We start from the raw sequence: 27,339 nt of genomic DNA, 5'->3' as shown, positions 1-27,339 counted from the left end.
AATTTGAGTTTTTTCATTTAGTTATACTCTTAACAAATAGGATTGTTTTGATTTATGGTCCCTTATATTATGAAATGCTTACTTAGCTTTTCTTCTTATAATGTGTTATGGAATGTATGTAATAATAACATTGAAATATAATGTCTGAAGTTTGGAGTCAGAGAATTACAGCTGCTTTGCAGCTATTTTGACCAGTATACTTTCCGAGTTATGGGTTTCTTATGGGTGCTATAGGTTTCTCCAGTATTCAGAAACATACTGACCATGATGCGATTCATTTCTGGTAGAAATGACCCAAGTGTGTTATGGAAGTTACAAAGTTAACCCTACTGTGAAATTGACCAGTGAGACTGAACTATACTTAGCATTAAGATGATAGTCGTACAAGAATTCATCTGACAATAAGAGTGTCCCCTATCCACCATCTGCAAATGCATATCAAGCGTTCTGTCATTCTCACATTATCTCTTTTGGAGACAATGTCTGATTTCTGTATTTTAATTTGAGGATATGCACTCCTAGGGGATGAAGAGGATGATACTGTTTCTTAGACCTCAAGATGAGAAAGATAATTTCCAGACAGTGACAGCTGCCAGCAAAGGCTTAAGCACACTGAGTCAGTTGGCCTAAATATTTGGATGGCAATATCTTATTGTCTACTTCAATCATGTGTGTGTGGGCATTGTGTGACTGCTTGAGATCTGATTGTGTCAGTAGGAATAACAAATGTCTGTAGCTGCCATGAACCTTAAGGATGAATAAACCCAAGCCAATTACATACTATTCCGTTAGCTCAAAAAATGTGGGGCACTTTTGAAATACAGTGACACTTGTGTTTCATAGTTCTACCACGTGTTCCATCTTTAAGAAGATATTACTTCTCTCCTTTACATTCTCTTGGTTCTTCTAAATAATGCACAATGTTTGATAAAAAAAAAAAAATACAGAAGTCTGGGGGACTACTCGATAGCTAAAACAAAAAATAATATGTAATATCGAGGCTAGTATTGAAGTGGTGGGCTGCTCTATATTTATATATTTGTCCAAACAGATTGAGTGCACACTGGGAACCTTTCCAAAGGCTTTATTTTAAATCCATGATTTTATTAAAGGCATACTGTCATGGGAAAAAAATGTTTTTTCAAAATTAATCAGTTAATAGTGCTGCTCCAGCAGAATTCTGCACTGAAACCAGCTGCCCCTGGTCATGTGACTTGTGCCTGCACTGTAGGAGAGAAATGCTTTTTGGCAGGCTGCTGTTTTTCCTTCTCAATGTAACTGAGTGTGTCTCAGTGGGACATGGGTTTTTACTATTGAGTGTTGTTCTTAGATCTACCAGGCAGCTGTTATCTTGTGTTAGGGAGCTGTTATCTGGTTACCTTCCCATTGTTCTTTTGTTTGGCTGCTGTGGGGGAAGGGAGGGGGTGATATCACTCCAACTTGCAGTACAGCAGTAAAGAGTGATTGAAGTTTATCAGAGCACAAGTCACATGACTTGGGGCAGCTGGGAAATTGACAATATGTCTAGCCCCATGTCAGATTTCAAAATTGAATATAAAAAAATCTGTTTGTTCTTTTGAGAAATGGATTTCAGTGCAGAATTCTGCTGGAGCAGCACTATTAACTGATTCATTTTGAAAAAAAATGTTTTTCCCATGACAGTATCCCTTTAAGTTAATTAAAAAACAGGCCAATGTTCCGGTCTGTAACTAAGACCTTTATCAAGAACAAGATACAGGTCTTAGTTACAGACCGAAACGCTGGCCTGTTTTTTAATTACTTAATAAAACCATGTTTTAAAATAAAACCTTTGGAAAGGTAATATCAATTATGTTTAATTGAGTAGCACCTGGGTTATTGCTAAAAACAGTGGAGTGCGGGAAAAAAAGTTCTAATGATGTAGGCAAAATAGCTCCAGTACAGGATGGAATTTGATTAATATGCCTTCCCTGAAACCGTGTTTTACAAGAAATTCATTCAATCTGCATGTATACATTTTAAAACTGGTGCTTTCAGTCAAGTGTATTATCATAAAATTGCTAAGTTAAGCACATCAAGGTAAATCCCATATGGTCTGCTGAGCTCCATTTCTTGGAAATTGTATCTCCCGAACAATGCCTTGGACTTACAGGCTTAATGTCCACGACTGTGAGAGATTTTCAAGCTTGGCATACATTTTTAAGAATCAAGAGCATCATCAAAGATTTGTGGGGGCTAAAAATGGATAGAATTATGAATTTGAAGTCTCTGTGTGCCTTCAGAACAACTAATATTTTGAGAAAGCAATTGTGTCTTCAGGATCCTGAATGTGACATTCAGGATACCCCTTATATGTTAAATCAGGGATCCTCAACCTTTTGAACCCGTGAGCAACATTCAGAAGTAAAAGGAGTTGGAGAGCAACACAAGCATGAAAAATGTTCTTGGGGTGCCAAATAAGTGCAGTGATTGGCCATTTGGTAGCCTCTATAAGGATTGGCAACCTACACTGAGGCTTTGTAAGGCAGTACACCTGGTTTTTATACAACCAAAACTTGTCTCCAAGCCTGGAATTCGAAAATAAGCTCCTGCTTTGAAGCCACTGGGAGCAACATCCAAGGGGTTGGAGAGCAACATGTTGCTCACGAGCTACTGGTTGGGGATCACTGTGTTAAATAATACAGCTATGGGACCTGTCATCTAGAATACTTGGGACCTTGAGTTTTCTGCAAAAAAGGGTTGTTTCTATAATTTGGATCACCATACGTTAAGCCTACTAAAAAGTTATTTAAACATTAAATAAACCCAGAAGGATGTTTTTTGCCTCAAATGGGAATTTATTATATCTTAGTTTGGATCAAGTACGAGTTACTGTTTTGTTATTGTAGCCATATAGTGTATAATTGCTTGATAAGTTATGTGATAAGAAATTGACAAATGGTCCCTGAAAGATCTCATTTAAGTTTTAGATACTGAATATTTGTGGATAAAGGGTTTAATTTTTTTCATTTCATTTGTAAAGAGACCCATCAACATAAAATGTATAAATTGACATTCATGAAAAACAGTCACTATTGCGTTCAACAGACTTAATTATAATGATGTGCTTGTAGCAAGAGCATTGTTCTACATTGGACTTAAAAACAACTTTAATTAAATACGCAAATTAATTATCACTTTACAGAGGGAGAAGGTGTATGATTAATATGCTTGTCAATTTATAGCAATTTCACAGAATTCAACTAATGCATATAAACAGAATTCACTGTAATATTAACCCACCAGGTATGGAGAAATTAGAGAAAGTACCATGTTACAGAAATGGAAATAGTATTTCTGGATTATATCACTTCAGCCTAGGGAAGCCCGAAGTGAAGGGCAGAGTTGTTTTTAGGACATCCCAAGCCATTAAAATCTTTTTGTCACGTGGAACATTTTAATTCATGCTTATCACAGAGAGAAAACTGGAGTTTTCCAGATAACTGATCCTTCCATAATTTGGATCTTTATACCTTAAGTCTACTAGAAAATCATGTAAACATTAAATAAACCCAATAGGCTGGTTCTCCTTCCAGTAAGAGTTAATTATATCTTAGTTGAGATCAGGTACAAGGTACTGTTTTAATTTTACAGAGAAAAGGGAAATCATTTTTTAAACTTTAGATTATTTGCTTTTAATGGAGTCTATGTGAGATGTTCAGTCCGCAATTTGGAATTTTCTGGATAATGGGTTTACGGATAACGGATCCTACAACCGTACAGATTCACATAATCCAAGATTTGGTTTGAGGTTTGACTGAATCTGAGCACCATATCTTGGGTGCCTTGCGGAACCAAATCCAAACCATTAGGGGGTTTATATATGACTAAATATGACTAGTGAATTTGACATAGTTGTTTTTAACAGTGATGCTTATTTTGTTCATAGTCTAAATTTTTTTTAAGTCTCTGCATCGTTACATTTTAAAAAAAGCCTTTTGCACAGTCTGGAAACATTTATCTGTAAGCAGGGGTGCCATCTTGGGCCAAGTCTTGACTGCTGGGCCGAGTGCTAGACATTCATTTTCCAAAGGTTAAAGACTCAATCAGAAATCGAATGAAGCTTTTAATAATAAAAAGTCTGATCTTAATTCTGAAGCTAATTGCTTGTTCCACTTGAAATATTGGCTTCAGAAATCTACAGACCTTTACAGGAATAAAAACAACGTACTTGGAATTGATAACCTGAAAAATAGTCATTTAGGATTTCACAGTAGAGCGGGTCTATGATGGTGACCGCATCAAACCAGTAAATCATGGAGATCTTTTTAAATAAACATGTCTTATTTCATGTGAAACTAATTATGCATGGAAGATATTTCTGCTCATTTCAAAATGAGGAGTGTGCTTTTTTTTTTAACCAATAAGGAAAGCATTAGAATGGAAGATGAGAATCCTTAGATGTCTTTGCAGAAAAAAAAAAAATATATACATATACACATACAGTATATATATTGTGTGTGAATTCACTCAAATGTTAGTTTTAGCAATAACTTATTAATGTAACTTTAATCAGAAATCCGTCTTGTTTAATTCACTACAGAGTTTTCAAGAGAGTAAGTAACTTGTAACGGCATGCAACAAAAGTTATTGTAACTCCATTCTGCAATTTCAGCCTTACAGAACATTTGTTTTTAGATGGGGTCAGTGACCACCATTTGAAAGCTTGAAAGAGTCAGAAGAAGAAGAAGGCACATCATTTAAAAACTATAAAAAATAAATACTGAAAAGAAATAAGTAAATGGAGTTGGAGGAAGCAATACAGAGTTGAAGACAGGGGGGGAATATTTACTCAGAGTAAAATGTTGGGAGAAAATTTTGTTAAAAATGTTTTCTTTTGGTTTTTTAAAACATATGACATATTCACTGAAGTGCCTGTAAAATGTCTTCCTTTCACCCAAAATTGAAAAGTGGCAGTTGAGTTGGTATTTTGACAGATTTCTGTTTGTGAACGCGGAGATTGTATTTACACCAGTTTTAAATTTTAAAATTCCTTCCTCCACTTTTATAAATTTCCCCCAATAAGTTGTAAAAGGGGCTATCATGCAATTTTACAGTAATTTCCTGTAAAATACAGACCAAAATATCCCTGCATTCCTCTCTTGTTCTCCCTCTGCTTTTGATTTCAGTAATGTTTCCATCTTTGATAAAATAAATGAAATGAAAAAGCAATGCAATGTATGGATGCTCTGTGCTTATTCCACTTTGTGTATTGCTGTTAAAGCAGCTTTTTTTGTAATACATTTTGCTGTCTTTTTTGCAGAGCCCTGGCTGAATGCACACCTGAAAGGTAACATTTTTCCTTTTTCGCTGTTCTATCCTGTATTATCAAATGTCATGTGCTGTTATTTTATGACAGTTCGGCTTTCAACCAATTAGAATGTCCAAAAACAGCACACCATGGATGGGATAAAAATGGGATGACTAGTATTTGTAATGTTATTGTATACGTGGGTAATCGTGGGATGCAGACCTTCAGTGCTCCAAAACCTTCAAAATACTGAAAAAAAAAATGTATTGCATTCCTAATTTAGTCTGTAATAGGAGCAGTATCCAGCTGCCTAGAATCCATCATAAAATACATGTAAGCTTTTGCACTAGTGCCTAGGGAAGATCTACCTACAAAAAGCAATGAACCCACCTGTCGATCTGCAACTGCAGCATTGGCATTCTGATGATAACACAGGCTAAAAAGAGCTGGAAAAATATAGTTGAGCAAGAGTCAGTGGAAAATGTATTTGTGCTGCTATAAAATATCCTATCTAAATATACTACCAGCAAATCTTGGGAGAGTGGCAAATCTAAATCAGCTTCACATAGCAAACAAAGCCACATTAATAAGGCTCCCAGTTGGTCTTAAAGTGGACCTGTCACCCCGGCACAAAAATCTGTATAATAAAAGTCCTTTTCAAATTAAACATGAAATCCAATTTCTATTTTTTTATTAAAGCATTTATAGCTGTTGTAAACACATTTAAAAATCTCAGCTGCCAATCAAATATTGTCTGCCCCTCCTCTATGCCTTAGGCATAGAGGCGGGGCAGACAATTATTAACTTTCCATTCAGCACTTCCTAGATGTCACTGCTCTCCCTACATTCCCCCAGTTCTCTTAACCATGTAATTGTGTAACCAGTGCATGGGGATGGACATCAGGTCCCCTATTCTGATGTACAAACAAGATTCTGAAATGATACAAGGCTTCCCTTAATAACAGTGTCCACAAAATGGCTCCTGCTTGCTTGTTATAATTATTAATTCCCAGACTGAAGGAAACAAGATTCAGATAATTTATATAGTGTAATTTAAGTTCATTTTATAAAAAGAAATAGGATTTTAAATATTTTTTTTGGGTGACAGGTCCCTTTTAAGCCAGTCCATATAGCAGCTATTTTGCCTGAAGATCAACAAGCAACGGCAGTCTTTCTTTCCTTAACAAATAATTCTTGTATCACTGGAAAAAAAATGTAGTAAGGCCAGCATTTCCATGACAACACCTGAAGCAATAACAGTAATGCTTTGTGATTTATTAAATAATTAAATATTCTGCCCTTCACTATGCTCAGAATTAACACGCAACCAAATACTGGTTTTTATTCAGCTTTTTCATTCTAAGAATACATTCTATATCTCTCATATATAACTTTCATAAATAGGCAGCTTGTCCTGACCTAAGAATTGAATCAAATTTCTGTTTGTGATCCTGTACATGCACTGACTAGAATCATAGATAATTCTTCCCTGTCATCCCCCACGACAAGTTCTCGCTAGTTTTATAAAGTAACCAAAGAGATGTGACAGAGAAAACAGCTATGTGACATCAGGTTTAGATGAGGAGCATCTTGACATTTAAAATCCAATTTTTCTTTCCTGATGAGAATACATCATTTGTGAGAAGGTTGTGTGTGACATAATACGTATGCATCAGATTCCTTCAGCTTGCTAAATGTTTTAGTGTCCCTTCATTTTATCTCCTATTTGATACCTTCAGTTCTCTATATAACAGAAAGAAAACGAGTCACCGGTATTTATTACCATGTTTCAGGCACCAAAGGGGTCATATGAAATTCCGTTTGAAAAAATCTCTTGGAACTTGACACCTTCTCCCCAGCTAAAATTGTTAATTGGAAGCAGAGATAAGCAAAGACAGAGTTCTGCTGTTAGTAATAAATTAAAGTGCCAATCATCCAAGGTACCCATGATATCCGTCCTGTTTTACCCAGCTCCTAAATTGCAGGCTGCATTTCATTTATCTGTCTGCTGCGTTTGAAACTGGATTAATTAAACCCATTCAAGTATCTCAGCAAAGCCTCATTTCTCTCAGTGCCAAGGAATAATTGACTCCAAATGAATTGGAAAAAGGGTAACTAATTATACAATGGCTGCTATTGTTCTGATGTAAATATTAGTAGTGTGTTGATAGAGGAATAGATTTAGTAGTGGCTGTAGGGATGGGCTAATTTTTTCACCTTGTTTCGCCGCGGAAATGACGCCCATAGACTTGTATGGCTTTGCGCGGCATAAAAAATGACATTGCGCGGCAAATTTTTGACGCGCATAGACTTTAATGGGCGTCGGCATCAGTTCACCAAGGGCGAATTTTTGACGAAACGGGTCATATTTGCCCATCCTAGTGGGTACTCCCCCTTGACACAGATCATTAAAAGAAGAATTGACTACTAAGAGCAGAAGAAAAGTCTTGCCAAACCCCCTACCTAAAAAGTTTTGCCATACAAAATGATTTTCTTACATATAATAGTGTTTCTCACACACCTTGGTGCTATACATATATATATATAGTGCCTAGAAAAGTGAACAAGTTTATGGATAGCAATAGTCTTAACCAGCACTGAGGGGACTTGAATGTGGGGCTGTGATTGATATTCATTCCCTCATGTAGCAGTAGCAATGTAGTCGATTTTGAGTGTAAAATCACTTTTCTACAGAACATGGCTGAAATGTATGAATAACTATCTTCTTTATTTTTGTATAGTGTGACTGGCTTTAATATAGTGTTGTGCACAGTTCTAATGAAATGTTGTTTACTGCCCGTTACTTATAGGATTTCAGCTGCTCAACAGTTTGGGCCCTTTTCTGCTGTATTTTTCATTTCACAATGCACCAAATATTTTCTGTGGGTGACAGGTCTGGACTGACATCTGGATGCCAGTATATGTTGTTCAAAAACCTTTATACACCGTATAGTACATCTTTCAGCATTAACGGTGCCTTCCCAGATGTGCAAGCTCCCCCATGCTATGTGCACTAATGCACCCCTATACCCTCAAGGAAGCTGACTTTTGAACTGTGTGCTAATAACAAGCCAGATGGTCCTCCTCCTCTTTAAAGGAGAACTAAAGAAGTAGGTAGAAATGTTGTAATGATGTTTTGTGCTTCTGTACCAGCTCAAGGCAACCACAGCCCTTTAGCAGTAAAGATCTGTGTCTCCAAAGATGCCCCAGTAGCTCCCCATCTTCTTTTCTGCTGATTCACTGCACATGTTCTGTGCTGCTGTCACTTACTGAGCTTAGGGACCCACTCACAATATACAGTACACATAGAATAGAAATGTCACAATATAAGACTGATTAGTAATTAATACAGATAATTACTACATGACAGCACATAAACTACTATGCAACTAGCATCAGAATTTAATAATCAGCCCTGTAGCATCAGCTTATATTACAGGCCAACCTCATTTTCTGCTTGATAATTTGTGACGACCCCTAAGCTTAGCTTCTCAACAGCTGCTCAGAGCCCACTGAGCATGTGAGTGTCGCAGATACTTTCCAAGATGGTGACCCCCTGTGACAAGTTTGAAGTTCTGGATCATTGCTGCTATTGACAAGCTGAAACTTTAGGCTGGTGCAATACGTTCATTATATAAAATATGGTATTATTAGTCACATACATTTTTAGGGTTTAGTTCTCCTTTAACTCAGAAGATGCAGTGTGTTTGATTCCAGAAAGACTTTTAAATGAAGTTTGTTTTTATATATGGTTTCTTTGCATGGTAGAGTTTTAACTTGCATTTGTGGATGCAGCAACGAACTGTGCTCACAGACAATAGTTTGCAGGCATATTCCTGAGCCCATACAGTGATTTCCACTACAGAATCGTGTTGTTAATGGAATACTGCCTGAGAAACAGGAGATTGTGAAGTTGCATCTCAGCAGGTGAACGCTGGCGAAGTTTCGTTAGCGTTAATCAGAGTTAAAAATACATATTTTTATTTATCCTATTAAAAACAGGCCAAAGTCTCGGTCTCCTTCTAAGACATTAAATACAGCTTAATATGGTAGCACAAATCCACTTATATTTTCCGCATCCACTCTTCTCCACTGCAGAACAAAGCGAGCTACCGGAAAGTCATCGTTGAAATGCGGCCTTGCTCGATCAGGATTGTTAAGGTTAATCAAATTGCTCTACAGTTCCTGCAAGAAACCAAATGAGACGGTTCTTTAGATGATATTCAGAAGGAATGCTATAATGATGCCTGGCAGGCGTCTTTCTTTTGTAATATTTTGTGATCTTTTCTCTTGTGACACATCATTGCCTAAATATGCTACACTGCCAAGTTTCAATTTCATCAGGCATCCAGAGGTAATGGTCTCTGATCTAATTGTAGGAGGAGGAGGAGGAACGTTTAATTTGTTCAGGAGCTTTAAACCGTATGCTCATGTTCTTAACTGCCTTAAGTAAGGCGTTTTATGAATGCGGTCATGCTTGGTTACCTTATTTTCTTATGACAGTCATAGGCTTGGAACTTTAATCTTACATTTTGCTCTTTAATGATATAATGTGGCATATTAGTTTGCTACTTTATAGAGTTAAGCATATAAACGCCTATTTATGACTTGTTTCACGCTTCATTGTAAGGCACTTAGAGGAACCTTTGTGAGAAGCAGGCTTAAGTTGTGACCATATTGGTTAGACAAGTAAGAGGAGGGTTTATGTGTACACTTCTCAGGTTGAGAGGATTTAGTGCTTCAGGACTAGGGATGTAGCGAACGTCGGAAAAAAAGTTCGCGAACATATTCGCGAACTTGCGCAAAAACGCGAGCGGTTCGCGAACGGTTCGCGAACCCCATAGACTTCAATGGGAAGGCGAACTTTAACATCTAAAAAAAAAATTTCTGGCCAGAAAAATTATTTTAAAGTTGTTTAAAGGGTGCAACGACCTGGACAGTGGCATGCCAGAGGGGGATCAAGGGCAAAAATGTATCTGAAAAATCTGCCTGTGTGTGCTTGGAAGAGATAGTGTAGGGGGAGAGCTGTTAGTGATTTCAGGGACAGATGATAGTAAGTTTGCTGGCTAGTAATCTGCTTGATACTGCTCTGTATTGGAGGGACAGAAGTCTGCAGGGATTTGAGGGACATTTTAGCTTAGGTAGCTTTGCTGGCTAGTAATCTACTGTTCTCTTTAAACAACTGCCATACGTTGACCTTGTAGGCATTGTTTGCCCAGTTTTTTTGGACGCAGCCACTGAAGCACAGTTGCCAGAAAAAATATGCCATATAAATGCTGAAAATAGTCATTTTTCGCCATACGTTGACCTTGTAGACATTGTTTGCCCAGTTTTTTTGGTTGCAGCCACTGAAGCACAGTTGCCAGAAAAAATATGCCATATAAATGCTGAAAATAGTCATTTTTCGCCATACGTTGACCTTGTAGACATTGTTTGCCCAGTTTTTTTGGTTGCAGCCACTGAAGCACAGTTGCCAGAAAAAATATGCCATATAAATGCTGAAAATAGTCATTTTTTGCCATATACGTTGAGTCAACGTATGGCAAAAAATGACTATTTTCAGCATTTATATGGCATATTTTTTCTGGCCTCTGTGCTTCAGTGGCTGCGGCCAAAAAAACTGGGCAAACAATGCCTACAAGGTCAACGTCGTTGACCTTGTAGGCATTGTTTGCCCAGTTTTTTTGGCCGCAGCCACTGAAGCACAGAGGCCAGAAAAAATATGCCATATAAATGCTGAAAATAGTCATTTTTTGCCATACGTTGACTCAACGTATATGGCAAAAAATGACTATTTTCAGCATTTATATGGCATATTTTTTCTGGCCTCTGTGCTTCAGTGGCTGCGGCCAAAAAAACTGGGCAAACAATGCCTACAAGGTCAACGTATACACTACTACAGCGGTGGATACGGATTACGTAAAATATATTATGGCTGCTTGAAAAAAGTCACTCCGGTGTTTTTTCTGGAGACGGTAATATTATGGATATTTAGACAGAATGTGAACAAGGTCACACAGCTAGATGGCGGGTTGAAGAAAACAGTGTGCAAATAATGCCTACAAGGTCAACGTATACACTACTACAGCGGTGGATACGGATTACGTAAAATATATTATGGCTGCTTGAAAAAAGTCACTCCGGTGTTTTTTCTGGAGACGGTAATATTATGGATATTTAGACAGAATGTGAACAAGGTCACACAGCTAGATGGCGGGTTGAAGAAAACACTGTGCAAATAATGCCTACAAGGTCAACGTATACACTACTACAGCGGTGGATACGGATTACGTAAAATATATTATGGCTGCTTGAAAAAAGTCACTCCGGTGTTTTTTCTGGAGACGGTAATATTATGGATATTTAGACAGAATGTGAACAAGGTCACACAGCTAGATGGCGGGTTGAAGAAAACACTGTGCAAATAATGCCTACAAGGTCAACGTATACACTACTACAGCGGTGGATACGGATTACGTAAAATATATTATGGCTGCTTGAAAAAAGTCACTCCGGTGTTTTTTCTGGAGACGGTAATATTATGGATATTTAGACAGAATGTGAACAAGGTCACACAGCTAGATGGCGGGTTGAAGAAAACACTGTGCAAATAATGCCTACAAGGTCAACGTATACACTACTACAGCGGTGGATACGGATTACGTAAAATATATGAATGCTGCTTGAAAAAAGTCACTCCGGTGTTTTTTCTGGAGACGGTAATATTATGGATATTTAGACAGAATGTGAACAAGGTCACACAGCTAGATGGCGGGTTGAAGAAAACAGTGTGCAAATAATGCCTACAGGGCAAATAATGCCTAAAAGGTCAACTTATACACTACTACAGCGGTAGTAAAATAAAAAAAAGTAAAATAAAAAAAAAATGAATATTAAAAAAAAAAATTAAAGTTGGTGCTGCTGAACTACTAGGAGCAGCAGATTAGCACACCAGTCCCACTCCCCAACACTGCTAGACTAATAGCACTGGGCTCTTATAGTAGTAGTAGTAGTAGTAGTAAAACAACAAAAAAATAAATAAAAGCAGTCCTTACAAGGACTACTGTTATTGCAGCAGTCAGCAGATGAGATCAGAAGCAGGACAGCTGCCCACTGCAGCTACATACAGAGCACTGCAGTAGAAGGTAGATTACTAGCCAGCAAAGCTACCTAAGCTAAAATGTCCCTCAAACCCCTGCAGACTTCTGTCCCTCCAATAACAGAGCAGTATCAAAACGATTACTAGCCAGCAAACTTTCAACTGTCCCTGAAATCACTAACAGGCAGCAGCTCTCTCCCTACACTATCTCTTCAGCACACACAGGCAGAGTGAAAAAACGCTGCAGGGCTTCGGTTTTTATAGGGAAGGGGAGTGGTCCAGGGGAGAGCTTCCTGATTGGCTGCCATGTACCTGCTGGTCTGGGGTGAGAGGGCAAAAAAAAGCGCCAACAATGGCGAACCCAAAATGGCGAACGTCGCGCGACGTTCGCGAACTTCCGGCGAGCGCGAACACCCGATGTTCGCGCGAACAAGTTCGCCGGCGAACAGTTCGCGACATCTCTATTCAGGACATCTAAAGAAGACTACTTCCTACAATTTTATGTGTGTATTTTAGCAAGCAATCTAGCCTATTTACAATGCCACAAACAGGGGCCCATTTACTTAGTTCGAGTGAAGGAATAGAGGAAAAAAAGTTCGAATTTCATGGCTACTTCGACCATGGAATGGGCTACTTCGACCTTCGACTACGACCTTCGTCTTCTAATCAAACGATTCGAACTAAAAATCGTTCGACTATTCGACCATTCGAAGTACTGTCTCTTTAAAAATTTCTTCGACCCCCCTAGTTCGCCACCTAAAACCTACTGAGGCCAATGTTATGGGGAAGGTCCCCATAGGCTTCCTAACAATTTCCTGATTGAAGGAATATCCTTCGATCAATGGATTAAAATCCTTCGATCGTTCGATCGTAGGAATAGCGCAAAATCCTTCGACTTCGATATTCGGAAGTCGAAGGATTTTACTTCGACGGTCGAATATCGAGGTTTAATTAACCCTCGATATACGACCCTTAGTAAATGTGCCCCACAGTGTGCAAAGTTCAAAAAGGCAGCAATGTGTCATTTGTTTGTGCTATGCATGGGGGATTGTGCAAATATCCTGCAGACTGCTTCTTGAATGGAAGTCTGCTGTGCTATGCGTTGCACCACTCAAGAGTGACAGGAGCAGGGAGGCATTTAGGCACCATTATGAGGCACAAAGTAGGAGCAGCAGAACATGCAGCCTGCATCAGGGCCCTGTCTTTATCGCCGGCCCTAAAATGCTGCTGGGATTCATAAAAGTACAAAAAAAAATATTCATTCATCTACTAAAACAAAGCTTGGTTCTTTCCTCCATAATATACAATCCAAAACCCTCCTATATAACTCATTAGAAGTGGCTCACAAGTGATATCATTAATCACATGTAGTCTGAAGCCAACAATGAATTCCAGCTAAAGAACTGAACATGACCATACTAACTGACATTATTAGGATTAATTATTATTATTAATTATGAAACAAAAAGTGCATTAATAAACTCCGAATGCAAAAATCACAGAAACATTTTGATATTTATTTTTTATAAAATCAGACTTTTAAAAAAATAAAGAATTTTTCGGAATTTATTATGCCCTGAGGATGGAAAAATCTGAAATCTCAGACTTGTCGAGGTTGCATATAAGTCAATGGGAGAAGTCCCAATGATTTTTTGGTGTGCGCTGGGTTTCGTGCAATACCCCAAAGTTTTCCGAGTTTTCAGGCAAAAAAATAAGAATTCTGTTTGGGAGTTTGGGGGAAAAATCAAAAAATAAATTTGTGAAAATCTAATTTTTTCCCACAAAGCAAATTTTTGGGGAAATGTATTAATAAATAAGCGTAAAAGACCGAGCAGATTTGATCGGATTTTGTAGCAGAAGATATTGAGATAAATTCAGACTTAAATAAATAACCCCCTTTTTGTTACCATTCAACACTCATTCAACAAACAAGTGGTATATGTATTACCAAGGAGCTGTAGCATGTTCCCATCTGGATAGTATGTTATTCAATACAAGAGCCAAAGAAGCATTAGCAATATTCCGGGAAGCGTATTCTTCAGTTATGAACAGTGAATCGATCCAAATTAAGACCGTGACCCTTACAACAAAGAAATTTGATAACTTAAAAATAAATCCTTTAATCAGTTTTAATGGCTTGTTTTTCAAATCTTCCATTGTGTAATGCTGTGTTAGTTGCTAGCAGATAAATATGTGCAAGAGGTAGGCTTACATACACAGGAGTCTTACCAGCAGACACAGCAAAATTTCTCATGTTTGCATTCACATTTATTATGCACCTACGTATTCATAGTTTCAAATCCATTGCCAATATGAAATGACATTAACACTCATTAGCAAGTGTCAGTAACATAGCAAAATGCATTAGGTATAGCAGAAATGCATGAGACAATTAATTAACAGTTTTGCTATAAATAAATGAACTGCAATTATTATTTTTTAAATATTGCTAAAATATTTTTTATTGATGTTTTTTAAGAGATTACCTATTAACTGTATTTAAATTTTTTTTTATTGACTGTTTTATCGGCATTTATAATAATACATTACCAGTTCTGCAGATTGACGGACTTTTTTTTAAAGTGACATTTAAACATAAAGTGGGACATTCACTAAGATTCGTAGTTGCGCGGGTGTCCGCTTCGCCACACTTCGCCAGCGCTACACAAATTCACTAAAATCCGAAGTTGCGCTCAGGGGTAGTGCAAGGTTGCGAAGTTGCGCTAGCGTTGATTCGCCAAGCAAAGCGAAGTTATGCTAGCGATAGTTAATTTGCATACCGCGCCAAATCCAAATTTCAACGGAAGTATTCGTAGCAGCACTAGACAAGCCTGGGAAACCTTCAAAACATCAAATAAAATTTTTATTTTGCCCTACACATGTGCCCACTGTATAGTTAAGTTGCCATGAGTTAAGAAATGTAGGGGGGAAGGAGGGGAGCCCCAAAAATATTTTCGATCTTTTTCAGCCTATCACCTCTAATAAAGAAAAAACGCCAGCGTTTTTTGGGACTTAGAAAAAAAATTAACTTTTTTTGAAGCAATACCTATCTACTCTATTGCGCTTCGCCTGGTCTGAGGTGGCGAAGGAAGTCTGGCGTAAAAGGTAGCGTTCAGAACGATGCGCGCGTTAGTGAATTTGAGTAGTTACGTCCGTTGCGCAACTTCGCCAGGCTTAAGGGTGTGAAGTAACACTAACGATTACGCAAGCGTCCGTTAGTGAATCGGCGAAGTAGCAAAAATGCCCAACGCTAGCTAATTCACGCTAGCGTTAGGCGCTTCGGCGCTTAGTGAATTTGCCCCAAAGATTCATCCCAAGCATGTTCTCTTCCAAGATATAAAATACTGAATAACAGAGTTTTCTGTAATAAAACAAAATCATATCTTGCATTGTGTAGCATGCATTTCTCCCTGGAATTTTGATTAAAATTCTTTCTGTGTTACTTAAATTCTTCCCCATACTCTTGTGTTCTTGAAGTGCCTCTGCTTGGTGAATTGCCAGTGTGTTTCACAGGGTGTAGTAAAGCAAAAATATATATGACACACAATCAGGAGATATGTAATAAAGGGCATTAAGTTTGCTCCTGGTACAGTAACCCATAGCAACCAATCCTCAGGTAGCATTTACTCATCATCTCATCTTATTGGTTACAGGTTACTATACCTGGGCAACCTTTGTGCCTTTAATTATATAAGTGGGATTAAATATTAATCTGTTTATTCTCTTTTTTGCTTCTTTGCCACAGTGTATATAGTAAAATCTATAAGACCTAATAATAGCAAAATATACCAACTCTATGGCATAAATTTTTCACAGTTTGAAGTCTTTATCCTCAGCTGATGTTAGCAGTGGACCATATTTCTTCTTACAGTTTTCATCACTTGAAATACAGGTAAAAATCTGGTGATACTCCAGCAGGCAGGGAGCTAAAGGCAGAATTCATACAAATAGCTGCCTAAACTGAACTAGAGTTTAGAATTGAATCTTTACATTTTCCCTTTAAAAAGACTGTAATCTCTGCTCTTCCTAGCACCTTATTTAACTTCCTACATAAATGATTTTTAGGTGTTTAACCATTTTTTCTGCCACCAAAAAACCCTTAATGCATCCAATTGTGTTCTCTTGGTAGTCACCTGAAAGCAAGCGAGGGTTGCAGTATAGCATTTTTAGGCAATAGTTACCCTTTGAAAGGAGAACAATTTCTGGCTTGGGTAAAATGCCATAAAATATATAAAAGGGAAAAATATAAAATCCCATTTTTACTTTCTTTAATGAAAAAGAAATCTATCTACAATATATTGTACTGAAATCAAAAAATGTCTACCGTTTTTATAATAAACCAGACAGTATGCAGTGCTATTCCCCCTTTGTTTTACTTGCTCTGACTGATGCTGATAGGAAACTTCAGACGGTCCCTAAATGCTCTGCAGGAAAACAATCATACTTTCAAAACAGCAGGGGGGAGCCCCCCTCCTTACTTCCCAGAACTCAAGCAGCTTTGTTTGTTTCCCTGTAGAGCACCCGGCGACCGTGTAGAGATTTGTTTCTGCAGACCCAGTGCAGTCTACATATTCGGATTATTAATCTGTTTTGCAGTATCAGCTTCCATAGCAGATATTATTTGACTTGTGCTGTTTTGATAATTTATGACGATCCTGAAGCTTAACCTCCCAACTGATGCCCAGACCACACTGAGCATGTGCATAGTCTTGGTCTTGCAAAGATTTTTAACAAAGTTACAAGATGATGATCCCCTGTGGCCAACTTTGAAAGCAGAAATCATTTGCTTTATTAGGCTTGTGGTGCAGTAAGTTCATGTCTATGTTTAAAATACAGCATTTCTAGCATTATTCTATTTTAGACTTTAGTTCCCCTACATTTTTTTTAAACGTTAACTCTCCAATACCTGCTCAACAACACTGAAAGCTGTAGCCTAAAATAAGTAGGCCATACTGTTAATTGGCCGCTAACAGGGATTACTGGGATTTGTATTTGAGTATGTTTGCATATTAATGTCAAACTAAATTTTGCAAAGAGCCAATCTGTACTAGTTATAAGGGGTTTTGTAGAAATGCACCAAGGCATTTATAAAGTCTTTATACTTGTCTTCCATTATTGCCCTTGCTTAATTGTTTCAATGAAACTCTACTGCATTTTTCAAGCAAAAAATACTATTTTTTGTCATTGTGATTAAAGAGACATTAAACTACATGGCAGTATTCTGAAAAAGATATTTTACAAATACTCCTACACAAGTGAGCACAGCATGAGCTGGTTTTCACTGGAATCATCACATGTAATAACAGCCAACTCTCCATCTGATCCTTGCATTATCAAAAATAACAGTTAACATTTCTCAGGCTAATGAGACATACGCAATACACACTGACTCAGTATATAACTTGCCTTAATTATTAATTGCCGCAGTGTGTTCTTGTTCCTCTAATGATTTGTTTCAGTAATATGGTTGGGATCACACAGAAAGGAGGACCAGCTGTGCTACAGAGACAAACAGAGAACGTACTATCATCCCTTGCAGATACTCTTCTCTCAAGTAACATGAATTTAGTAGCCCAAACTGTTCTTAGCAGGCGGTGTGGAAAACTGGACATCTGTGTTAAATAGAACATGGTGTAAAGCTCAGATGTAAAATTAATGGCTGGAAAACCATAAGCAATCTTTGCCTATTTATTTGCTCACCTCCTACATAGAGCAGTAGGAAAGCACTGCTAAACAAAGGAGTAATCTTCCCTTAGTCACTAAGGGTAAGGCCACACTGGGCGATTTGGGGAGATTTAGTCGCCTGTGAACTAATCACCTCGTCTTTGCAGCGACCAATCTCCCCAAATGCCTTACCTCTGTCTTGTGCCGGCTAAAATGAAAAATCGCCTGCGGCATGGCACACGCGTCGCTTCGTATTCCGAAATTGCCTGAAGTTGCCTCACGAGGAAACTTCGCGAAGCTGAAAAGCAGGAAGTTGTATTCTGTTCTGTTCTGTTTGACATCTGTTCACTCCAGCCTTTATACATTACATTTCTGGCTGACTAACTATATTAGATAATTGTTTTATTTTGCACTGCCTATCTATTCACCAAGTTTTTATTTTTACACTGAACTTTTTAACTTTGCATCATAAGAATAGAAGCAGAGATGAATACCCCTTACTGCAAACTGTCTCCAAACTCCGCGAAGCTGAAAAGCAGGAAGTTGTATTCTGTTTTGTTCTGTTTGACATCTGCTCACTCCAGCCTTTATAGATTACATTTCTGGCTGACTAACTATATTAGATAATTGTTTTATTTTGCACTGCCTATCTATTTACCCAGTTTTTATTTTTACACTGAACTTATAGGGGCCGATTCACTAAATTCGAGTGAAGGATTCAAAGTAAAAAAACGTCGAATTTCGAAGTATTTTTTGGGCTACTTCGACCATCGAATGGGCTACTTCGACCTTCGACTACGACTTCGAATCGAAGGATTTGAACTAAAAATCGTTCAACTATTCGACCATTCGATAGTCGAAGTACTGTCTCTTTAAAAAAAAATTCGACTAGTTCGGCAGCTAAAAGCTACCGAAGTCAATGTTAGACTATGGGGAAGGTCCCCATAGGTTTCCTAAGTTTTTTTGATCGAAGGATATTCCTTCGATCGTTGGATTAAAATCCTTCGAATCGTTCGATCGAAGGAATAATCCTTCGATCGTACGATCGCAGAATTTGCGCTAAATCCTTCGACTTCGATATTCGAAGTCAAAGGATTTCAATTCCTAGTCGAATATCGAGGGTTAATTAACCCTCGATATTCGACCCTTAATGAATCAGCCCCTTAAAGTTTGCATCATAAGAATAGAAGCAGACATGAATACCCCTTACTGCAAACTGTCTCCGAACTCCTGTTTTGTACAGTATATTACAAAGTTGTACTGGGTTAATCTGTACAACATTGTAAATTATATTGTACTGTGACTACCACTTGTCTTGCTACATTATATAAAATTGTCCTCTGCATTAGTGACTGGCTCAATTAATGATGCTGTGAGATACACAAGATGTCATTTTTAACGCAAAATTAACAGCAGAAAGACCTGCATGTATGCATTAGTGTGAAAACAGCCCTTTACTTCAGCTTTTCACTCTGCTGCACATTCACACTTGGACCAGGCTGTAAAGAGAATTCATATGGGCATCTTTCAAATAATTATGACTTTCCTTCTTCTCTAAGTTTACTGCATTCATTCAGGTGAAATAGTGATTGTATATCTGGTAAGCATTGTCTACAACTGAGGAAAAAAATTCTTCTGGTTATACAAGCATCCCATGAAAACGACACTTCTATGTGTCAATAAATTAGAAAACCTGCATAGCTTAAGTTTACTTTGTATAAAATTGTAGTAGCCACAAAGTTTACAAGGCTAATTTGCAGCTCCCTCATTGAAATAGATCTAAACAGGTCTGGGCACTCTGAAAGCTGATGCAAAGAAAACATATAAATGAAAGACATAAAATCTATATTGCACGCTTAAAAAGACGTTATTTCTCACTTGGCTCCTTGTTTTTAAGAATGCTCTGTTGCATTTAATAAATTGAGTGCTGACGATCTAAACATGTCAGAAGCATTAATCTTCCACTGCAGAGGCGCATTGTCCCATTTCTCTCTTCCTTTTTGCAACCTTCTAGTCCATCAATCTCTTAGCTCATCTTCGCAGTTCTCATTTAATGTTATATCAAGCAAAAGCTAGGCTGAGAAGTTTGTGGCAGAGATGAACATAGTTACTGTATCCAAGGTGCAATATTGTCCAAGAACTTTTGCAAAGCCGTTGCCATGCCAAAGAGCATCGGTGAATTTGCATGCATTTCCATAGAATCTTGTCATTAAAGCAGTAGTGTGTTCCCTTTACACAAAATGATATATAAGGAAAGTGTGATCTTTTTTTGCCTTTGAACCCATTGCAGAACCCTCCATAAAGCAATTCATTCCCAAACTGTTTGTCTGGTTGGATGATGCCACTGGGCTATGGAATGCATGCAGATGATTGTATTTGTAGCTTAATAAACAGTATCTTCTATATTTGTAAAATAGACACCCCTCTATTCTCCCCCTTCTTTCCCTAACAAAACAGATGATAAAACCCTGATACTCTGCATAATATGCAAATCCAAGGCCATCTGACAACCTGTTATTTCTGTCTTTAAAGCTTTTTTTGTGTGTGCATTCTCATGAATTTAATTATAGAAGATTATTATCATGCATAAATATTAGCTGTAAAGGGCCGATTGAGGTGGCGATTTAAAAAAAGTAAGTATAATGGTTAATCTTTATATTTTTGAGACTGTTGGGAGAATAATCTTTAATAGCTTTTTGGAGCTTATGTTCTTTTTTTAAATAATGAGCCCCTTAGTGATGCAGATCTCATAGAGTGGGAGCAAGGTGGCCACTCTGCAGGTGTTTTGGTTTCATTTGTATTCACTCACATCTTCTTGAACATTTTGCCCTCATGTGTTTTACTCATTCACATACATTTGGGGGCACATTTATTTAGCTCGAATGAAAGATTAAAAGGAGAAAAACCTCGAAAGTTTTTTTTTTTGGCTACTTCGACTTCGAATCGAACGATTTGAACTAAAAATCGTTCGACCATTCGATAGTCGAAGTACTGTCTCTTTAAAAAAAACTTTGACCACCTACTTCGCCACCTAAAACCTACCGAGCACCAATGTTAGCCTATGGGAAAGGTCCCCATAGGCTTTCCTAGCAATTTCTGATCGAAGGAAAATCGTTCGATGGATTAAAATCCTTCGAATAGTTCGATTCGAAGGATTTAATCCGATTTTTCCTTTGATCGTTCGATCAAACGAATTGCGCTAAATTCGAATATCGAAGTCGAAGGATTTAACTTCGATGGTCGAATATCGAGGGTTAATTAACCCTCGATATTCAACCCATAGTAAATGTGCCCCATAGTGTGTATTAACAAAAACGTAATTCGGAAGTACCTTCTGTTTACATCTATGTTTTTTTACATGCAAGGAAGGCACTGATGAAATAAAAAAACCTAAAAACTCATCATAATGAGAGGCACAACAGACACCAGACTGAATGCTACCCTCTGTAATTTTAATTGTCATACATGACCTGTTGTGATCCCTACTACTGTGATCAATACTATTCTGGCTACTCCATAGTGATCAAAACAACATATTTGCCATAAATCAAAAGAAAGCTAAGACAGAAGAAACAAAGTACACAGAAAAAATCTATAAACTATCTAAATATAGATTTAAAAAAATATTGTTTAAAAAAAAAAAAGAAAAAAAAGATTGGTCCATACATTATAACTTTCATCCCATGCAAAATATCCGTGTGCATTTAACACTAGCAACCAGAGGTAGACATTATATTGCTATATTTACTATTCTGTTAGTGATGGGTTTACACTTAAAGAAAGCGGTATGTATTCTGTAGTAGGGATGTAGCGAACTGCCGATTTGGTGTTCGCGAACGCCGTTCGCGAACACCGGCAAAAAATGCGAACGTTCGCGGACAGTTCGCGAACTTCGAACACCCGCTAAAATCGTTCGATTCGAACGATCGAAGGATTTTAATCATTCGATCGAAGGATTTTCATTCGAATCGAACGATCGAAGCCATTCGATCTAATGCTTTTCATTGAATCGAATGCTTACAATCGTTCGAACGAATGGAAATCGTTCGATTTTAGCGGTCGAAGGAATTCGAATGGTGGAATGGTCGAACGACTTGTATTCGAATCGAACGCGAACTCAAAATGCGAACGCTCCCAAACGTTCGCGAACGTTCGGCGGACGCGAACGGTCGAAGTTCGCGCGAACTAGTTCGCAGCAGAACAGTTCGCTACATCCCTATTCTGTAGGTTTTTTAAAAACTGCAAAATCTCATCAGGGTGCGGAGTAGAAAATCGCATTTGTACATTGCCGTTAGGTTAACCAGGGAGCACTTTTTGCTTGTGACCTGTATGATGGAAAAGCAGGTGAACCATAATTTAAAGAAAATCGGTAAATCTCCTGTTTACACACAAAAGTTTGCCATTAAATCCACTGGTGATGTGAAAGCAGTTCTGGGAATTGTTTTCCTTTTACAACACAGCGTGCGACTGCTGTCCTTGTATCTGCAGAAAGAAAATAGCCACACAAAGGAAAGGGAGATGCTTTCATAATGAATCAAACAGAATCAGCAGAAGACAAGTGAATTAAAACCACACTGGACAAAATTGCAGATGTTCTGTTTAATTTATATATCCTATGTTAAGATTTTTCTGACCTATGATTACATGAGCTTTCTCAATAGCAGGTTTCAAGATAATCAATTCAGTACCTGCACTTAAACATTGTCTCACTTTAAGTCAGTGAGATGAGAAAATATTTTTTTTTTTGGTATTCATTTTCCATATACAATTTCAATATACATAAAAGAGAAACCATGTATGTTATTACTACGGTTGCTCAAGAGAATACCGTCACTTAGTAAATAACATTATACAGTACACACTGAAATAATAATAAAGATGGAAGGCAGAACCAGCTGTCATATTACCTTCTGATCCTTCAACAGTATGAATCAGAACTCAAGGGAAAATGTTACCATTGTATAGTGGTACAAGAACCTTAAAGAACATGTTGATTTCTGGTTCATTGTACAGCTTTGTGTGATGCATATAAATATACTCACAGTGCAGTATGCATCTCTTCATCAAATGAAATAACCTTCACTGATAATGCTTTCACGAACAAACCCTAGTACCCAAGGTACAAATAAGAATGGGTCCAGTCATTTGAATCTTCTAGGTGGTTTATGAAAATCTCCGTTATTCCAATGCATAGAGCACGTGTCACTATCTGCCTAATGACATATTTGAAGATATCCTGCTCCCAGTTGCATATGACCATAAATGTTTTTGTACATTTTGAAAATAACTTATTGACACATTTGGGGGCACATTTACTTAGCTCGAGTGAAGGAATAGAATAATGGCTACTTCGACCTTCGACTACGACTTTGAATCGAACGATTCCAACTAAAAATCATTCGACTATTCGACCATTTGATAGTCGAAGTACTGTCTCTTTAAAAAAAACTTTGACCCCCTACTTCGCCACCTAAAACCTACCGAGCATCAATGTTAGCCTATGGGGAAGGTCCCCATAGGCTTTCCTAGGTTTTTTTGATCGAAGGAAAATCGTTCGATCGATGGATTAAAATCCTTCGAATCGTTCGATTTTTCCTTCGATCGTACGAAAGAAAGAAAAGCGGTAAATCCTTCGACTTCGATATTCAAAGTCAAAGGATTTTACTCCGACGGTCGAATATCGAGGGTTAATTAACCGTCGATATTCGACCCTAAGTAAATGTGCCCCTTGATGTTTGAAGGTGTTACTTCAGGACTCTGATTTTGACATTTGTCTGTAATGGAAATCATACCCAGTGAATTTGGTAACACATGAAGTAAAGTATTCAAAGTAGTCATCACTTGGAGAAACAGCCATATATACAAGTAACATTCTTATATCTTTATGAATATGTTGCACTGATCAGATAGATTGGCCTACAGGATGATCTGTAAGAAAACTGAAGAAGGCATGGGTACTATGACAGTACCAAGAGTCTTATTGGGTCATTGGTTAACCCTCTTCTTCATTCTGATTAGTTAAAAGGCCGAGTAACAAAAGTGATCTTTTTAAGTGTACAAATGCAGCGAGTAGTCGGCTTAGTCCAAGAATTTCATGTTTTTTCTGCCAAGAAATTGAGCCCTGTAAGACCATATGTAGCTAAATTCTCAGTGCTCAGTGCTTACCTTCTCAGTTATTTCTTGTATTGGCCTCCTCCAGCTGTTGCTATCTGCATTTCACGTGTTGGATCCATGTGGTGCAAGATCAAGGCATCTGGAGGTGGCCTAATGGTACAAAAAAAAGAGAGGAAGGACTGTGAATCAAAACTATCTGCACAAGTCCGATGTACTTGGTCAATTCTAATGGTGACATATAATCTGTCACAAGTTTATGCTGTGATTTGATTTTCAAGGATAAGGATTAAATTAAGCCTCACGCACCAATACTTTCTGGTTTCACCCACTTTAAAGCAAAACCATTTTGATATTTCCTTTTAATGTACAGTTTAATGCCCAGTATACATAGATTTACATAAGTGACCTGTAGGGACCCCAAAATGAAAATTGTGCATATGACTTTTCTTGGCTGCAAATCCAGCTTCTTTAAACACAGCTCCTTGCCTGTGTATTGTGTCATATCAACCCCATCATATTCTATATTACCCAAGATTATTTCATATATATCATTCTCTCAATATTCCTTTATCTGCTTCTGTTTAATACCTTAATTTTCTCTTTTTGTTTCCCGTTTTCTTCTCTTCTTTTCTCTACAACTCTCTCTGGTGCCTCCACCTTCTTTATCTGTTTAACACTTCTCTCTTTTATATTTGTCTCCCAGCAATCTCTCCTTTTCTCCTTTTCTCCACTATATATTTAACTATATAATATTGTATTGTATTTGCATGCAGAAGTGGAGAGGAGCAAAAGACAGTTCGGGGATTCCAAACTCTTGCATCCCCTCTGAGGGGATGCTATTTCACAAAAATAAAGAGGTGAATGGATGGCATCCCTGCCCAATTCCAGCACTGACTGTGGGTATAGGTTATGTACATTATCTACTAAATACTGGCACGTTGCAGTAATGCACAGCAGTAATATAAAAAGGAAAATAGAATTAGACTCCTTTTGAGGGGCTTTCTGGGTGGGACTCTAAAGTGAAAAATGGTTAAATACACATATTGGGCCTCTATAAAACTTCTATAGTGACACAACATACTTCTTTAAGAAACCAAAAGAACTCGAGGGACAGACTTGCCTGATATTCTTTTACAAAGATAACATTGCAATAACTATGTATGCCATTCAGTGTTATTTGCCAGTAAGTCCTGTCTGTAGCTCAAGTACTAATGAGAATATTTAGAGTCTTGGGGTGGACTTGATGCCCAGCATGTGAACTGTGTAGATTTTATGCATCTTGCATCTGTATAGTTCGTTTTCACTCTACTTTTTCCAAGGCTGATTGGCCTGCAGCTGAGCTGTAGAACATATTAATTGGCCATGTTTTCTCACAATTGCATTCATCTGCTCCTGCAACCCTCTGACTCTTGATCTGCAGCCAGACTCCTAGGATTGATTGGCTAGAACTTTATTATACTACTGAAAACCATTTCTGAATTCTAGCTCAAGTCTTTAAGATATGCAAATTGCACTACCAGATATTATGCAAGATAACTTTTTAAGAGCAATCATTTTTCACCCCTGGCAAGGTAATCTGAATAAAGCAGAGAAAAATGTTTTAAAGCTAAACTGGCCTTTTCTTACACATTTGGTATTGAACAGATGAATCCGTATTTAGTGCAACTCCTTATTATGTCTTTCTAAACACAGCATATCTTAGAAGAGGTTGACTTTCTTTTTATTTCGCATTAATGCTCTGTTTTACTTAAAGGAACAGTAACACCAAAAAATGAAAGTGTTTTAAAGTAATGAAAATATCATGTAGTGTTGCCCTGCACTGGTAAAACGGATGCGTTTGCTTCAGAAATACTACTATAGTTCATATAAACAAGCTGCTGAGTAGCAATGCCAGAAATCTAAAAAAAGCTATATGGCACAGGATAAATAGCGGATAACAGATAACATTATGTTCTACAGAGCTTATCTGCTGTGTAACTTGAGCCTTTTCTCCTTTGAATAGCTGTCCCCATGGCTACACAGCAGCTTATTTATATAAACAATAGTAGCACAGCAGTTTTACTAGTGCAGGGCAACACTGCATTATATTTTTTCTTTAAAACAATTACATTTTTTGATGTTACTGGTCCTTTAAAAGATAAAATCTGCACACTATGATCGACATATCAAACAGATTTAAATCCATCAGACTTAAAGGGATACTTTAACAATCAATACCCCATACTGTTCATTTTTCATACAAACTTAAGCTGTGCTATATTATAGTAACAGTCACATAGAAATAAGTAGTGTCCTTTAGACAATGTGGCAGTACTTAGTGCATTGTAGTTTAGTTTTCTGTTTGTACTTTATTACTCTGTAAGACTGTGCCGGCAAATGGCAATAGTGACGTTCTACAGGAAAACTGTAAATGATTTGAAAACAATTTTTGATTTGCTCAGTGGACACCTTTTGATGGTAAAAATAGTTTTTTGGGAGCAATTGTCCAAGTATCCTTTATATTAGTATATTGCATATCACCTGAGTGATTCATTTGTTGTTGAACTTACTAATCATGGGAGATCCATTTCATAATAGCTGCATTTTTATTAAAAAGGCTGCAAAGTAAATAAATCAAATGCGCTAACCTGAGAATTTCATGTTAAACTGCTGGTACTGCATTTTTGAAAGTAGAACATTCCTAGCTATGTAAGGTATTAATCATTATATATGGTATTGTATAAAATGTGCCCTGGATGCACCCATTAAACTCATTGAAATAGCTATTTCACATTCTGTATATTATGCTTAATAAAACTGCAGACGAAGGACACAAAGCAGAATGACAAAGGCTCTGCCAAATATTCCCTAGTGGCCAGGTGGCCGTGTCTTTATGAACCATAATGAATGTTTTAAGAAAAAATTATTTTAATTTGTTTTCAAATATAGAAACAGCATTTGAAGATCTGTTGGAACTCAGTGCTTTCTTCTGAGTACTGCTTATAGGCCTGTATGGTCATGTATTGTCATAGTCATGCTCTTGTTTTGTCAACTGTTTTTTTGTTTTTTTTTTAAAAAATTTATTGCTAATGACCAGTATGCACCATAAAAATATCAGCTACATATTACCAGAACGCTATTCTTGAATACGCCTGTGAACCAAAATCAGCATTTACAGAGACAGGGAACATTTAAGTGACAGACAGGGAGATGT

At 37.5% G+C, this 27,339-nt stretch overlaps 1 protein-coding gene across 3 annotated transcripts in view; it reads left to right on the top strand.

Moving 5' to 3' along the window:
• The window catches only part of chst8.S (carbohydrate (N-acetylgalactosamine 4-0) sulfotransferase 8 S homeolog), a 293,304-nt gene that overhangs the window by 176,601 nt on the left and 89,364 nt on the right, over positions 1–27,339 (top strand). For 2 of the 3 annotated variants that reach the window (XM_018240484.2, XM_018240483.2), the window contains exon 3: positions 5,282–5,308. The exons of the other annotated variant lie outside the window; for it this stretch is intronic. In XM_018240484.2, the coding sequence (XP_018095973.1) occupies positions 5,282–5,308 (27 nt within the window). The remainder of the gene's footprint in view (positions 1–5,281; positions 5,309–27,339) is intronic. 3 annotated transcript variants of the gene reach the window in all.

Source organism: Xenopus laevis, chromosome 4S (assembly GCF_017654675.1).
Source record: "Xenopus laevis strain J_2021 chromosome 4S, Xenopus_laevis_v10.1, whole genome shotgun sequence".
Lineage (NCBI taxonomy): Eukaryota > Metazoa > Chordata > Amphibia > Anura > Pipidae > Xenopus > Xenopus laevis.
The sequence above is the reverse complement of the archived record's forward strand: the minus strand, read 5'-3'. Positions and strand labels throughout refer to the sequence as shown.